This window comes from Ursus arctos, unplaced genomic scaffold, assembly GCF_023065955.2.
Source record: "Ursus arctos isolate Adak ecotype North America unplaced genomic scaffold, UrsArc2.0 scaffold_16, whole genome shotgun sequence".
Lineage (NCBI taxonomy): Eukaryota > Metazoa > Chordata > Mammalia > Carnivora > Ursidae > Ursus > Ursus arctos.
In genome coordinates this window covers 10,695,747-10,709,230 of record NW_026622830.1, presented here as the reverse complement: position 1 = coordinate 10,709,230, position 13,484 = coordinate 10,695,747, and the positions used below count along the sequence as shown (strand labels likewise).

General features: G+C 57.2%; 1 protein-coding gene across 2 annotated transcripts in view; it reads left to right on the top strand.

Moving 5' to 3' along the window:
* The window catches only part of BCAS4 (breast carcinoma amplified sequence 4), a 53,954-nt gene that overhangs the window by 20,500 nt on the left and 19,970 nt on the right, over positions 1–13,484 (top strand). The window contains exons 3-4 of one of the 2 annotated variants that reach the window (XM_026503731.4): positions 2,725–2,826; positions 7,276–7,410. In XM_026503731.4, coding sequence (XP_026359516.2) covers positions 2,725–2,826; positions 7,276–7,410 — 237 coding nt within the window. The remainder of the gene's footprint in view (positions 1–2,724; positions 2,827–7,275; positions 7,411–13,484) is intronic. The other variant, XM_057312472.1, reaches the window with a different exon arrangement.

Here is a 13,484-nt window from a genome sequence, read left to right as displayed (position 1 = left end):
GGCTCCCCCCCACAACGCCCTGTTTCTGGTGCAGGATCCCGTGTGTCATTCAGTCGTCCCGTCCGCTTGGTCTCCTCCTCTGTGACATTTCAGTCCTTTCTGGCGTTTCGTGACTTTGGCAGGTTTGTGGAGCTCTGGTTGGGTATTTTGCAGAAGGCCGCTCAGCTGGTGTTTGTCTGATGTTTGTCTGGTGGTTGGACCGGGGTGGTGGGTTTCTGGAGCGAATCCGCAGAGGCACCATGCCTTCTCATCGCATTATGTCAGGGGCGCGTGGCTGCCGTGGTCCCCTTCCCGTAGCCTGTCCCGTCATTTGCTCCTGACAGACTCGCATGGATTCGTCTTGTCCTTGGGGTCATAATCCCATATCACTTTATGTATTCTGTTGTCCAGATTATTCTCGCTTCGGCCATTTGGCTCTTTCCGGTTGGCTCCCGTGATCCTTTGACAAGCCCTGTCCTTTATCTTTGTAAACACTCCCTTACGTTCTAGCACTAGAACATTCTCCAGGGGCTTGTTTGCCCTGCCCTAGCTCTAGAATCAGTCATTTCTCCTAAAAGCCCCGCTTGAGTCTTAAAGTTGGAAATTAAGTCAAATTAAAAAACTCAGACACTTTGCAAGCCATAGGAGGTGCGGGTGTGGGCCCCATCCAGTCAAAGATGGTCTTGTTTAACCTCCAGAACAGTCTTCCAAGAGAAGTGCGTTTATGGTCCCCATCTTACGGACTAGGCACAGGGAGGTCAGGGGAGAGACGGAGGCCAGGCGGCATGACGCTAGAGACCACCCTCTCAGGACCTGTCTGTGCCTTTGTGTGGCCAGGGCGTGGGACAAGAGTGTCCCCAGGACAGTGACTTGGAGCCAAGTGTCCAGGGAGATGGCAGCACCATGACCAGAGGAGGGGAACCAGGAGGGAAGAGTTTGGTTTTGGACCCTCCAGGGAATGGGATAGCTTCTGAGACCCAGGGCTCGGGGGGAAGTGTCATCCCACAGGACAACGGGAACGGAATTCCAGGAGAACCACAAGAAGTTTCATGTATTTAGAAAGAAAAAGGAGGAAAAACAGATACAGTTTTCCAATAATTTTTAAAATTAAAATTTTGTGTTGAGTTATCAACTGTACTAGTTACCTATTGCTGGTTAACACAACGTCCCAAAACTTTTGGTCCTCACTACTTGGCGGCGTCTGTGGGGCAGGAGTCCGTGGGGCCGCGCTGGGTGGTCCCTGGGGACCTTCTCACGCAGGCTCCTGTCAAGGTGTTGGTTCGGCTGGGGCGGGACCGCGTCCAGCAAAAGTCCGCAGTTGTGTGCCTCAGTTCCTCACTGGCAGGTGGCCGGAGGCTGCCCTCTGTCCCTAGCCACGTGGGCCTCTCTGTCATGGCTATTGGCTGGCGATGGAGAGGCCAGGTGAGAAAGAAGATGGGGGAGAGAGGCAGCGTGCATGAGCAAGAGAGAGAGAGGGCCAGCCATCTGGAGGGACAGTCCTCTGTAACCCTGTGTCCAGAGTGACTCTCTCCTTTTGGCTGGGTCCTCTCTGTTAGAAGCGAATTGCCAGGGCCAGTTCACAGTCCAGGGGAGGGGATCCCACTGTGGGTGTGAATACAGCAGGTGTGAATACCAGGAAACAGTGGTCACTGGGGACCAGGTCAGGAGCTGCCTGCACACTAGTCATGCCAAACACTTCTGCCAAACGTTCTCTCCTCACCGCATGCCAAGGACGCCAGAGCCATCGTAACTACTTCACTGTCCAGAGAAGCAAAGGAGGGCTCAGAGGAGTGCAGTGACTTGCCCAAGGTCACACAGCTCACGGTGGGTAGAACCGAACTCAGACACCAGGCTGAGTTCTGCACCCAGCTCCTAGTGTTCCCACCAGTGTTCTCTGACTGTCCCCACACTCCCCCCCGCCCCAGCATGGCCTTGGAACTTAGCTGAGAACTCAGATTCCCAGCCTGACCCCAGACACGGAGGGGCCTGGGCATCAGCATTGGACAGGTCTCCCTCAGGTGATCCCAAGGCTCCCTTGCATCTGACAGCAGTGTTTGCCGCCTCCCTGCACCATTAGGAGATGCTAATGTGGAGATGGAATCTCTCTCTCACACCGACGGGTTAGGCTTGGTCCTCTGGCTCTTAAAGAGAATCGAGTCACAGGTGTCCGAGTTCAGTGATCAGGGGAAGGATGTGGCTTCCTGAAGGTCACAGCCACTTCCGGAGCCCTTCCAAGCAGAAGCAGTGGAAACTTAAACGAGACGCTATGCGTGGGGAGTGCTGAGCGCAGCGTCGATGTCCAGGGCACATTTGGATACACGAAAGCTGTGGTTTTTGTTCGCATTATTAATGAATGTGAGGGATTATTACCGATTTATAAGGATTACTAATTTCAGTGCAGTGAAAACTTAGCTTGGGTTTAGAGAAGAGATTTCGAGTCTTCCCATTTGCTCCAGTTGAGTGGTTTGGAAAATGGGGTTCTTTGGTTTGGGACTGGTATTGCCAGGTGTTTGTGGGGGAAACAGTTGGCCGTACAGGAACACCTGAGTCGGTCTGGGGCCCGAGAGGCGGTGAGCTTGGTCCCCACCTGGGACTCTGGGCTGTTCCCGGGCCTATCCCCGCGCAGGATGCTGCTACGCGTCCTGGCCGTCGGCGAGGTCTCTGCAGAGCCTGGGCGACCCGAGGGGCGGGCAGGAGCCCGGGGCACCGGGGCAGAGGACCGATGAGCTGTTCTGTTTCTTGCAGATCAGGACCGACACTTCACAGATCTTGGAGGAGAACATCCCGCTCCTTCAGGCCAAAGTGACAGAAATGCGTGGCGTCTATGCCAAAGTGGACCAACTGGAGGTGTGTCAGGGGTCGTGAGCGCGAGATCCGTGGGCTCGTTCTGGGTCTTTCCTCCTCTCTCCGGAAATGCTGATCTGGCCTCGAGAGTGTCGGGTGTTAGACCCAGTGCAGTGGGTTGGTGGCAGAAGAGGGTCTGCGCTTATGTGGTATTTTTTTAAAGTATGACAAATACAAATTTATATTAAGTACCCCACTTAAAAATTAGGGTACTTTTTTTTTTAAATAAAAATCTGACTTTTAAGCTGCTTCTGGAAATTCAGAAGCTTTGGTAGCACTTAGCCCACATTTCTTTAAATACCTTAAGTACTTTAATCTCAAGGTTTATTTCTCGAGATTTAAATACATAAAGTATACACATCGTACGTGTATGGCTCAGTGAATTTTTACACACATAAACTCCCATATGAGAATGACCCAAATTGAGAAGTAGAACATTTCCAAGCCCTGGGCTGTGTTTTTGTAGAGCCAATGGCAGCCGCCCCTCAGATGGGGCCTGTGTCCTGCACCTTACCGCAGTCCCCACCATGCCCTGTTGCCTCACTGCGGACTGACCTCACCCGCATCCTATTTGTGGGAGCCCCAGGCCAAGCCACAGGGTATCTCATTTTCTCCTTGCTGCATTAGACACACTCACTGTCCCATTTCCCGGAGGAAGAGCATAAGCTCCAAGAGGTAAGCCACTTTCCCGGGGTCCCACTGCAAATGCCTCGAAGCTGCGACTTCAGCTGACATCCGCTGGAGCCTGAGCTCTTCATCGTCCTGGGGCCCTCAGCCCGGGGTCCTGGCTCCTTACACAGGGAAGAGCCCAGGAGGCTGGGACGAGCTTGCTGTTTAATCGTGGCCGCTTAGACAGAGGGGCCGTGTGCCCCTCCGAGCCATGGAGGAAAGGAGCGTGGCCGTCCACACTGGAGTTCGCAGAGTTAACATTCTTGTCAGCAGAGAATGAGGCAGGAATATAATTAAAACTTTGCCCTTGGAAGAGCTGATTGATTTGAATTTTACTCCACACGTTTGACAGAGGAAGGAAAATGTGAAGATTTGAAGCCCTGGTTCTTGCCTCGTTGGGTTGGCCCCGCTCTCAGGCACAGCTCTTCCCGTGGTAGTCAGTCCACTAATACTTACTGAGGGCCTACTGTGTGCCGCTGCGGGGCTCTCAGAGCGAGAGAGACAGGTTAATACTTACTGAGGGCCTACTGTGTGCCACTGCAGGGCTCTCAGAGCGAGAGACACGGGTGCCGTCCATGGCCACGTTCCAGCAGGAGGGACCCAGCCACAAAGCATTCCTATAACTGTAACAACCAACCACACACTTCGGGGCTTAACCCAGCATGGTCTGAATCTTCCAGTCCTCCTGAGGTTGGAAGTCCAACGTGTGTCTTACAGGCTAACCCTGAGCTGTCAGCAGGGCTGTTCCTCCTGGGGGCTCTGGGGAGCCTCCGTGTCCTGGCCTCGTCCACCGTCCAGAGGCTGCCTGCATTCCTCGGCTCATGGCCTCTGCCTCTATTTCCACCCCACGCGTAGCTTCTTCCAGACTCTCTTTTACTCTCACCCCCCTGCTTCCCTCTGACAAGGACCCTGTGATGACCTGGGGCCCCCCTGCATAATCCGGCATCGTCTCCCCATTTCCGGATCTTTAATCCCATCCGCAAAGTCCCCTTTGCCCTATAAGGTGATATATTCATGGGTTCTGGGAAGGAGGACGTGGGCCTCTCCGGGGGCACACAGGTGCTCGGCAAGGACCGTCACTATTCTCGTGGCTGTTGCCACAGGCTGAGAGGTGTGTCTGTGTGGGGTGGCTGCTCACCGCTCTGCCCAGTTGGCCGTGGACCCCAGCTGTCTGGGGGGGTCAGAGCCTTCCAGGAAGCTCAGTACCACCCTCAGATCAGTGCCACCTGCCAGGAGGGGCTCGGGGACCACAGGGTGGCCACTCGGGCAGGCACTTGGGCCTTTCTCAGGTTTAGTATTAAAAACGAATCCATCCAGGGCACCTGCGTGAGCCAGGGACTCCAAGTGTGTTCCTGTAAGAAGGCGCTCCACCCGCCGCAGCCCCGGGAGGAAGGTCCCGTTATGGGTCCCATTTGCCAGAGGAAGCAGGGGAGGCCCAGAGGGGTGAGGTGATTCGCCCAGGGTCACACAGCTGGGAGGTGGTAGAGCTGCGGTGGCACACGTCTGCTCCCGACCGCCCCTCCGTGCCCAGGGCTGGCTCTCTCACCCGGACAGCGCGCTGGTGTGAGGCCCAGAGTGTTCACACCCATCAGTACTTACCACCATGTTTGGAAACAATGGGGCTTTCCTCCTCCCTCTCTTCGTTCCTTCCCTCCTGATAATAAAAGTCGCACCGTTACATTGTAGAAAAGACGAGGTGGGAGTCCCTCCGACTCCTGAGGCACAGCCACCGGAGCAGTGACCCCGAGCTGTCGCCCTCCCGCTGTCCCCCAGCCCCGTCGGTGCCGAGCCTGCCTGAGTCAGGCCTCTCCCCGGCTGCGGCTGTCCTGGCTGGCGGGCCTTCCCAGCCCTTCGGAGGCAGTTCCAGCCCCGGGAGCACGCGTTCCTCGGTGTCACCCCACACTCCGCACCAGACCAGCGTTATCGTGGGGAGGACGGGGAGTAGGGAAGGACGGGGACCGCGGGGCTCTGCTGTGTCTCACAAGCAGATGTGCCCCCGGCGAGGCCTGTGCTGGGGGGCAGCTCTCTGTCTCCCGTCCACCCCAAATCTCGTGAGGCTCATTCGGCCTTTCAGCTCTGCCCCTGCCAGAACCCTGGGGCGGCAGGGGTGCGACCGCATCTTTTTGCTCAGGGCGCTTCCTTCGCGGGGGCTGCCCGGGCTCTGGTGTCGGCCTCGTGAGCAACGGACTCCGCCCCTGGTCTTGCAGGAGCTCCGTCCTGGAGGCAGTCGGACTGTGGATAAGCAGACGGGAAGTTCAGAGGCTGAGGAGGGCTAAGAAGAAGACAGGGAGGCCGGGGGTCTCTGCAGTGATGGGGGCTGTGGTGAATGAGGCCGTGAGGGAGGCCTCTCTGTGGAGGGGACGGTCGGTCCAGGGCCCGAGAGATGGGCAGTGTTCGCCCCGTCAAGGACAGAGCAGGGCCGGGCCTGCAGAGAGCCAGTGGGAGGGCCCTGGGGTGAGTGGGGCCTGCATTGTCAGGGGACCCAAGGGAGGCTGGTGTGCCTGGTGTGGAAGAGGAGGAGAGGGCAGGGCTGGGGACGGGGGGCTCCCTGTAGGCCTTGGGGGCCATGAGCTTCCTTCCAGTGAAGGGAGGCTCCCTCGTGGGGCCCGGCCCTGAGATGTCCCCCTTCCTCTTCCTGGTGAGAGAAACTCTGTTCCAGTCCGCTAGGGGAGCAAGGGAGGTCCGCAGAGGTGGGGCTTTTCTGACATGGCTGTGGCGTCACCACCTACGATGGCCTTAGCCATGTATGCACGCAACACACAAACACGTTCACACGCGTGACCACACACACTTAAAAACATGCACGTATAAACACACAGGCACACGCAGGAACACAGGCACGCACGTGCGCCCAGTGTCGAGAAGGGCATGAAGGGATACCACAAGAAGGAGGCAGTTGAATTTTTCTGGGCTCCACAGTATTATTATTTTTTTTTCATTGTGAATTTATTGCTAACATTGCTAAAAACTGGAGACTTTCCATAAAATCTACTTTTTTTTTTTCAAAATGATACCTGACGTTTATTGAGCTCAGTATGTGCCAAGCACTTAACTGCTTAGCAAGGTTGGTATTATTCGTATTCAATAGAGTAATAGCGTTATTATCATCTAATGGGTAAGAAAATTGAAGCTTGTAGAAATTAAGTAAGTTGCCAACTAGTAAGATCTGGACCCTGGGTTCTAATCCACAGAGTCTGACCCCAGAGTGCTCTCTCTCTCTCTTTTTTCTTTGCAACTGGGCATTTTGCATCCGAGGCCTGGAGCCAAGTGGCCCCCTGGGCCTGGACCCAGCTTCCTGGGCCATCCTAGCCTCCGCTCAGTCCCCCTTCACCTGCTGGCCACCTGCCGCCCCTTGGCAGCCTCTGACTTTGAGCCTGTCTGATACCCATCAACTATGAAAGTGAGCATTTTGGCAATTTCTAAAGAGCTCATTTTTAGTCAAGAAGGCTTTGCAGGCTGATGGACGTGCCCCTGAGTCCCCTCGGGGCCACTTGCTGGCTGCATGACTTTGGTCAGGCGACCCAACCTCTCTGAGCCTCAGTGTCCCTCCTCTGTAAAATAGAGGCTAAAGCTAGGGTCCCCGTGGGGAGAAGGTGAGAGGACACAGTAGAGGTCTGGCCAGGCCACCTGGGGAGCCGTTACCGTTGTGGTCAGGGTGTCTGAGGATGTCCCCGCTGAGCAGGGCCACGGCAAGTGAGGGCCTGGCCTCTCTGCAGGCTGGTGCAGCGTGGCCAGGACCGTGTGGCCCATGTGGCATCCCCGGCTCTCTCTTCTCTCCGCCAGGCCTTCGTCAAGATGGTTGGGCACCACGTCTCCTTCCTGGAGGCCCATGTGCTTCAGGCCGAGCGGGACCACGGGGCCTTCTCGCAGGCTCTGCGGAGATGGCTGGGCTCCACAGGGCTTCCCTCCTTCAGGAACGTGAGTATCTCCCCACCGCCCGCCTCCTCCCAGACCCCAGACTGGGGAGAGGGGCTCAGGAAGTGAGAGTTCAAAGGGCATGTCTCACTTCCACAGACAGGAAATGGTGTCTGGCTGGCTGGCTGAGGGAGTGCTGGCCCGGGTGGCTGGAGTGTCTCCCTCCCTTGGGCGCCCCTTCTTGCCCTAAGCTTTGAGCTTCAGTGCTGTGACCGCTCGCTTAGTCATCCACCATTTATTGAGCACCTGCTGTATGCTGAGCACTGTGGTCCTTCTGGGGTTACTGCAGGGAGCGGGGACAGCCCCTGCCCTCCTGTCCTGTCCTTATACACCTAAGGACGTGCTCAGGGTGACATTCAGAGCTCAGGGTGTGTCCTCCTTCTGAAGGCATGAGTCGGCCTCCAGGGGACCAGGGGAGCTGGGGCGGTGGACAGCTGGGAATGCAGGGCCAGCCTGCACGTGGCCCTTTATAACTTGCAAAGGCCTCTTCCCTCCACATCTCTGCTTCCCTGGGATCCTCCCTACGACCCCAAAGAAACCATCATTGTATCCCTTTTACTGATGGGAAGATTGAGGCCAGACTGATTCTGCAGGGGAGACCTTCAGTGTCTAAGACACAGCTGTCTTTGCAACTTACTATCGGCGGGTCCCCCGGTCCGGGGGACACAGGGCAATGTCTGGATGGTTGTGAGCTGGATGTGAGGGGGGCTGCTGGCATCTAGTGGGTAGAAACCAGGGGTGATGGGGTGCCTCGGTGGCTCCGTCAGTGAAGTGTCTGCTTTGGGCTCAGGTCATGATCCCAGGGTCCTGGGATCGAGTCCGACATCAGGCTCCCTGCTCAGCAGAGACCCTGCTTCTCCTTCTGCCTCTGTGTGCTCGCTCTGTCTCTCAAATCAATCAATCAATCAATCTTAAAAGAAACGAAATGAAACCAGGGGTGCTGGTAAACACTCGGCAGTGTACAGGATGGCCCCCACGACAGAGGCTTCTCCAGCTCTGCACACGCGGGTGCCGAGGCTGTGACAGTGGTTCCTGTCATCCTCTCAGGTCTGTTCCAAGTGCTCCGTCTGCTGGCTTCTGTGGCCCCTCGTTCTCCCACCCATCTCTGGAGGAAGGATCTTTATCATTGCCCCACTTTACAGATGGGGAGACTGAGGCTCTGGGACAGGAAGGGACTGTGGGAGGCCACACAGCCTGGTGTGAGAAGGCAGGACTGGACCCTGGTTGACCTGTCTCTGGGGCCCTGCCCTTCACAGCTCAGCCCGCTGCTCCGTCCTGCCCCTCAGCGGGGTCTCTCACTGTTCCCGGGCTCTGCCTGGGTTCCCCCCTCTGCTCCCCCGACCCTCTGCCTGCCCGCACATCTCCACTTTGCTGACCGGGTTCCAGGTGCTGCACTGGGCATTTCGGGCATGTGTATTCACTTACGGTTCCCAGCCGTCACGTGCACTGGGCGTCAACGTGGTTCTGATGGGAGAGGAGTCGCAGTGGAAGTTTGGAAGCTTTTAGCGGTTCTGGTCTTGCAGCCCACGGACGGCATGTAGCTGGTGCGCGCGTTCTGTTTGGCCAGGGAATGTTGTTTCAACAGTGTGACTTGGGAGGCCTGGCTGGGCTCCCTGTCCAGTCCCTGCAGGACCCCGTGGCTCCGTCTTGTCTTACGTGCCTGAGGCACGTGCTGCTCCCTTGCCTGCCTCCAGGTGAGTCGCTTGCCCAGTAACAGCTAGACAGTGGCCTCACAGAGCTCATGGTCTTGAAACTCCTATTGATCCTTCAGAGCCTAAGTTAATGCCACCCCCTCTGAGAAGCCCTCTGGGATTTCCCCATCTCCAGACAAATGCAATCTTTCTGCCTTCCAGCAATGATGAAGTCAGGAGCTGCTTCTCTGTCCTCCTCTCCCTTGAGCTATGGTGACTGTTCCTTGATAAACAGGAACCCGTCCCCCCCCCCCCCCCCGGTCACGCAGGGCTCTGCCCACTGATGTTTAGAAGCACATTGGGGGAGGAAATCAGAGGACCTTGGCTGCCCATGGCCGCCAGCAAGTATCCTAACAATGGGGCTTGTTGGGCCCTTGGTCTTTGCACTTCCCAATCTTTTTCTGTGATTTGCAGTTGTCCCCATGTGGTTGGCACTAGTGTCCCCATACAGAGGCAGAGACTAAGGCTCAGAGACAGAGAGTCACGTATCTGAGCTCGGGGCTGGGGTTGGAACTCAGCCCGCAGGCCTCTGACACTGGGGTTCCCCTGCCCACTCCTGCAGCAGGACCCCACGTGGGTGCAGCAGGGCATGCTGGGACCTGCACCCTCTCATCTCCACCAGACTGGAGGAGGGGGGCCCCCCAGGCCTACCTGCAGTGACTTGTTCCAGGAAGTGCATTCCAGGCAGGGGTGGTGAGTCATTCAGCAACCCAGCATGTTAAACTTGGCCCCAGGAGGGCTTTGTCTGAGGCAGGTGGTTCCCGTGAGTGTGCGTGTGCAGACCCAGAGATTTCCAGGGCTGCACCAGCACCTAGGGTCTGGACCAGAGGAGACCTTCTAGAATAATGATCATCACAGTTTGTGTTGGGGCCCTGACTCTGCAGGCACCAGACGTCCCACCCTGTGAGGTAGGTCCAATCATTGTCCCAGTTTTACAGAGGAGGAAACTGAGGCGCCAAAGAGTCGAATTGCTTGTTCAATCAAAAAGTCGTGAAGCCAGGATTCAGATCTGCGAGTGAGGCCTGGGCTCAGGCCTGGTAATCTGTACTGCTTGGCCCTGCACCCTCGCTGTGCCCAGTTTGGCCCCTGAGACCACCGCTGGGAGGTGGGGGTTCTCATAGAGCACAGGGGTGGATTCCCCTAAAGCCAGGATTCCACACTGGCTCAAGCCAGTTCCCTTCAGTGCTCCCTGGGCCTTCCTCCCCCCACAGTGTGAAGCCACCCCTCACAGCCCCAGATTCTATCTCTTGCCCTTACCCACCCTCTTCAGACTCCCTCTGAGGGTCCCCAAGAGCCCCGTGGAGTGAAGGGTGGGGCACGGGCTTTCGGTGGGAATGCTGGCAAGGGGCTCTCTTCCTCTAGGGTGCGCCATAGCACTCCCCTGAAAGCCCACACCCCTCACTGCCCCCCATGACCTTTCCGGAATCAAGGGAGGGGTGGGGACCCTCTCATGGGGCCCAGGAAGGAGGGCCCTCAGCTTTCACTCCTGGAGCTGGGCAGGGGCCTTTTGGAGAGAAAATTGGTCCTTATTAACTTGGCCAGCCCCACCTTCCCTCCTGCCTGTCCTCCTCCCTGTCCCTCCTTCCTCACTTTGCAGAAGTAGTGGGAGGCCCGGGGAGGGTGCAGGGCAGCTGGGCCAGGGTCTCCCCACACCCCAGAAACAGGGCCAGGAAGTAGTCCCTCCACCCCCGTGCCCAGCACCAGGGACCCAGACCTGCACCTGCCCATGTGACTGGGTGCCGGCTGTGGCCTGGGCTGGCCTGACGGGGCCTGGGGGTGCCGGCCTGGGGATACCCCCTCCTCACGAGCTCGCCTAAAACCCAGGCCTTTTACCTCTGACCTGAGCTGCCGGAGAAGCAGGCCGTCTGTCCACAGGCTGAGACGGGGGCTGGCCTGGCACCCCAGGCCCTCTGTGTCCGGGTACAGGAATGTACGTGGTTCGTGCTGTGATTTTAATGCTGACACGCATGTGTTCATGGGACGATGGTCTCTATCTTCATGCTGCTCTACGTAAAAGTTTCCCGTTACAATTGCACATTGATTCTTACAATGTTCCAAGATTTTTTACTTGTAGCCTTTAAGCATTTACTTCTCTCTCGCTGTAGCTGGAGCCCGTCCCTGGCATGGTTTAGCTGCGTGTCCGTGGATAGGTCCCTTGGCCTCTGTGAGCCTCAGACCGCTCAGGGGTTGCTTCCCCGACAGCAGCACGACCGGGAGAGCTCAGCTTGCCGGGGAAACTGGTTTGGTGTTTGATGCAAAGTGACGAGGGCCCCCACCCAAGCAGTGGGAATAGAAAGGAAGAGAAAGACTCCAGAACTCTCCGAAGGACGGTTCTGATTCTGAGCATCAGCAGGTCTGAAAAGCCAGCTGTGCCTGGAAATGAACGGAGTGACCCGGGACAGACTGTCCAGTTGTTCAGGGGTACGCAGGTATCGTGGCAATGGTGACACAGAGCCAGCCCTGCGGTGGCACGCACCGTTCTCAGCTTGTCAGAAGGTGGGCGGAGGGGTGCTACTTTTATTCCCATTGTACAGGTGAGCAAAGTAAGGCACAGAGAGGTTAAGTAACTTACCCAAGTTTGCACAACTGGGCATCAGGACATGAACCCATTTTCTTAACTCTGTCCTCCCTGGCCTGGAGAGAGAGCTGTGATCTCTTCCCCCAGAAAGCTTGTGTCTAGTGGGAGAATATAGGCAGTGACCAAATCCTAAGAGAATTCAGTACGTAGTCTTTTCGAAAGGGAACCCTGGCTTGCTCTGAGGGAGCCAAGGATGGCCTCTGAGGAAAGGCCACTTTAGTTCCAAGGAAGGGCCACATTAGCTGGGGCCTCGATGATGAGGAAGTCAGTGTGAAGTTAGGAGAAAGGGGGCACAGAGGCCCTGAGGGGGTCGGCATGCAGGGCAGAGCAATGGAAGGAAGGGCAGTGTGGCTTGGCCAAGTGAACAGAAGGGAGATCTGGGGGGACATGAGGTCATGGCTAGGTTTGGCAAGGTCTTGGGCCACACAGAGGTGTTTAAGGCTGTCCTGAGGGCAATGGGGAGCCATGGAAGGGTTCATAGCAGGGGAGTGACGTGGTAAGTCTGCTTCCCTCAGAGAACTGCCAAGCTCCTTCTCTCCCCTGAGCTCAGGCTGGCATCCAGGGTCGGCCGTGTCGTGTTGAGACCTGAACAGTGTCTTGTGAGAATTGAGTGGGGCAAGTGGTACCCTCCGAGCTTCTGGGTTCAGTTGGTAGGAGTGAGAGTCCTCAGCCTAGAAACGTCCCATGCCGCTCCCCGAGCTCGCTGGAATCCTCATCTCCCTGGGCCTCGGGGCCCCTGTCCAGTCGAAAGAGAGAACAGAGGCTCCAGGTGGGGGACCCAGTTCTCCTGGACGCATGTCTGGGTTCCAGAGACCCCACCTGAGCGGGCGGCTGTCAGCACAGGTCAACACAGAGGGCCCCTTACACCCGGAGAACTTTCTAGACGTGTGTAGAACTGGAAGTGTGAGACAGAACTGGAGCCATGGGGACTTGGGCCTCAGAAGGGCATGGGAGACCATGTCAGGTGTCCCCTTGGCCCAGGTCCCATCACGGCCCCGGGGCCGCCCCCCCCCTTCCCCGTGTCCTGTGGACGGCACCAGGCCTTCCTCTCGGGGCCTGTGCCCGGAGGCACAGAGCAGCCTCGCTAATTTGTTTGTTTTGTTTTCTGTTGAGCCAAAACATCTTGTTCAGGAGGTGTCATTTTGATTAATTTTCTGGTGGATAAGAGTGTGATGCTTTCCAAGGAAATCTCTTTGGCTAATAGCAGAACCATTTGGGGCCAAGTGGTGACACCCACACAGGGCTAGGCTGCCCGGGGTGGCGGGGGGAGGACTGCAGCCCAGCCCGGCCCCCCTCCTCACCGGACAGATGCCCACGGGGCGGCCTGGCAGCGTGCAGGAGCGTGCTTGGCGCCGAGACGCCACGAGGAGTAGTGGGACCCGTGGCAGATGGCGGAGCCCACGCCTCACCCAGAGGGGGACAGGCTGTCCAGCGGCTCACGGGCATCCTCACCGGAATGGGGTGGCAGCCAAGTAGGACCCGATTTTCCTATTTTGGTGAGAGAGCTGGACATCGAGAGTCTTCTACGAACCTTCTGATGTCTAGAAATCAGCAACGAGTGTTTCTAATTGGTAATAAGCACTGTGGCGAAAGTCTGTGGCCCCAGTGGCTTGTGTCTAGCGTACTCCCAGCTCTGGATTTTAGGCTGATGGCCCGTACCTCCTCAGACGCTTTTGGAGGCAGGGAAGAGCAAAGAGGCATCTTCTGTCCTTCTCTGCGCCGACCCAGTGGGGCCCTTCAGCCTCCAGTGGCAGCGTGACCAACAGCCCGCAGCTTCCGCGAGCATCTGCTGCGGCCTGGCTGTTACG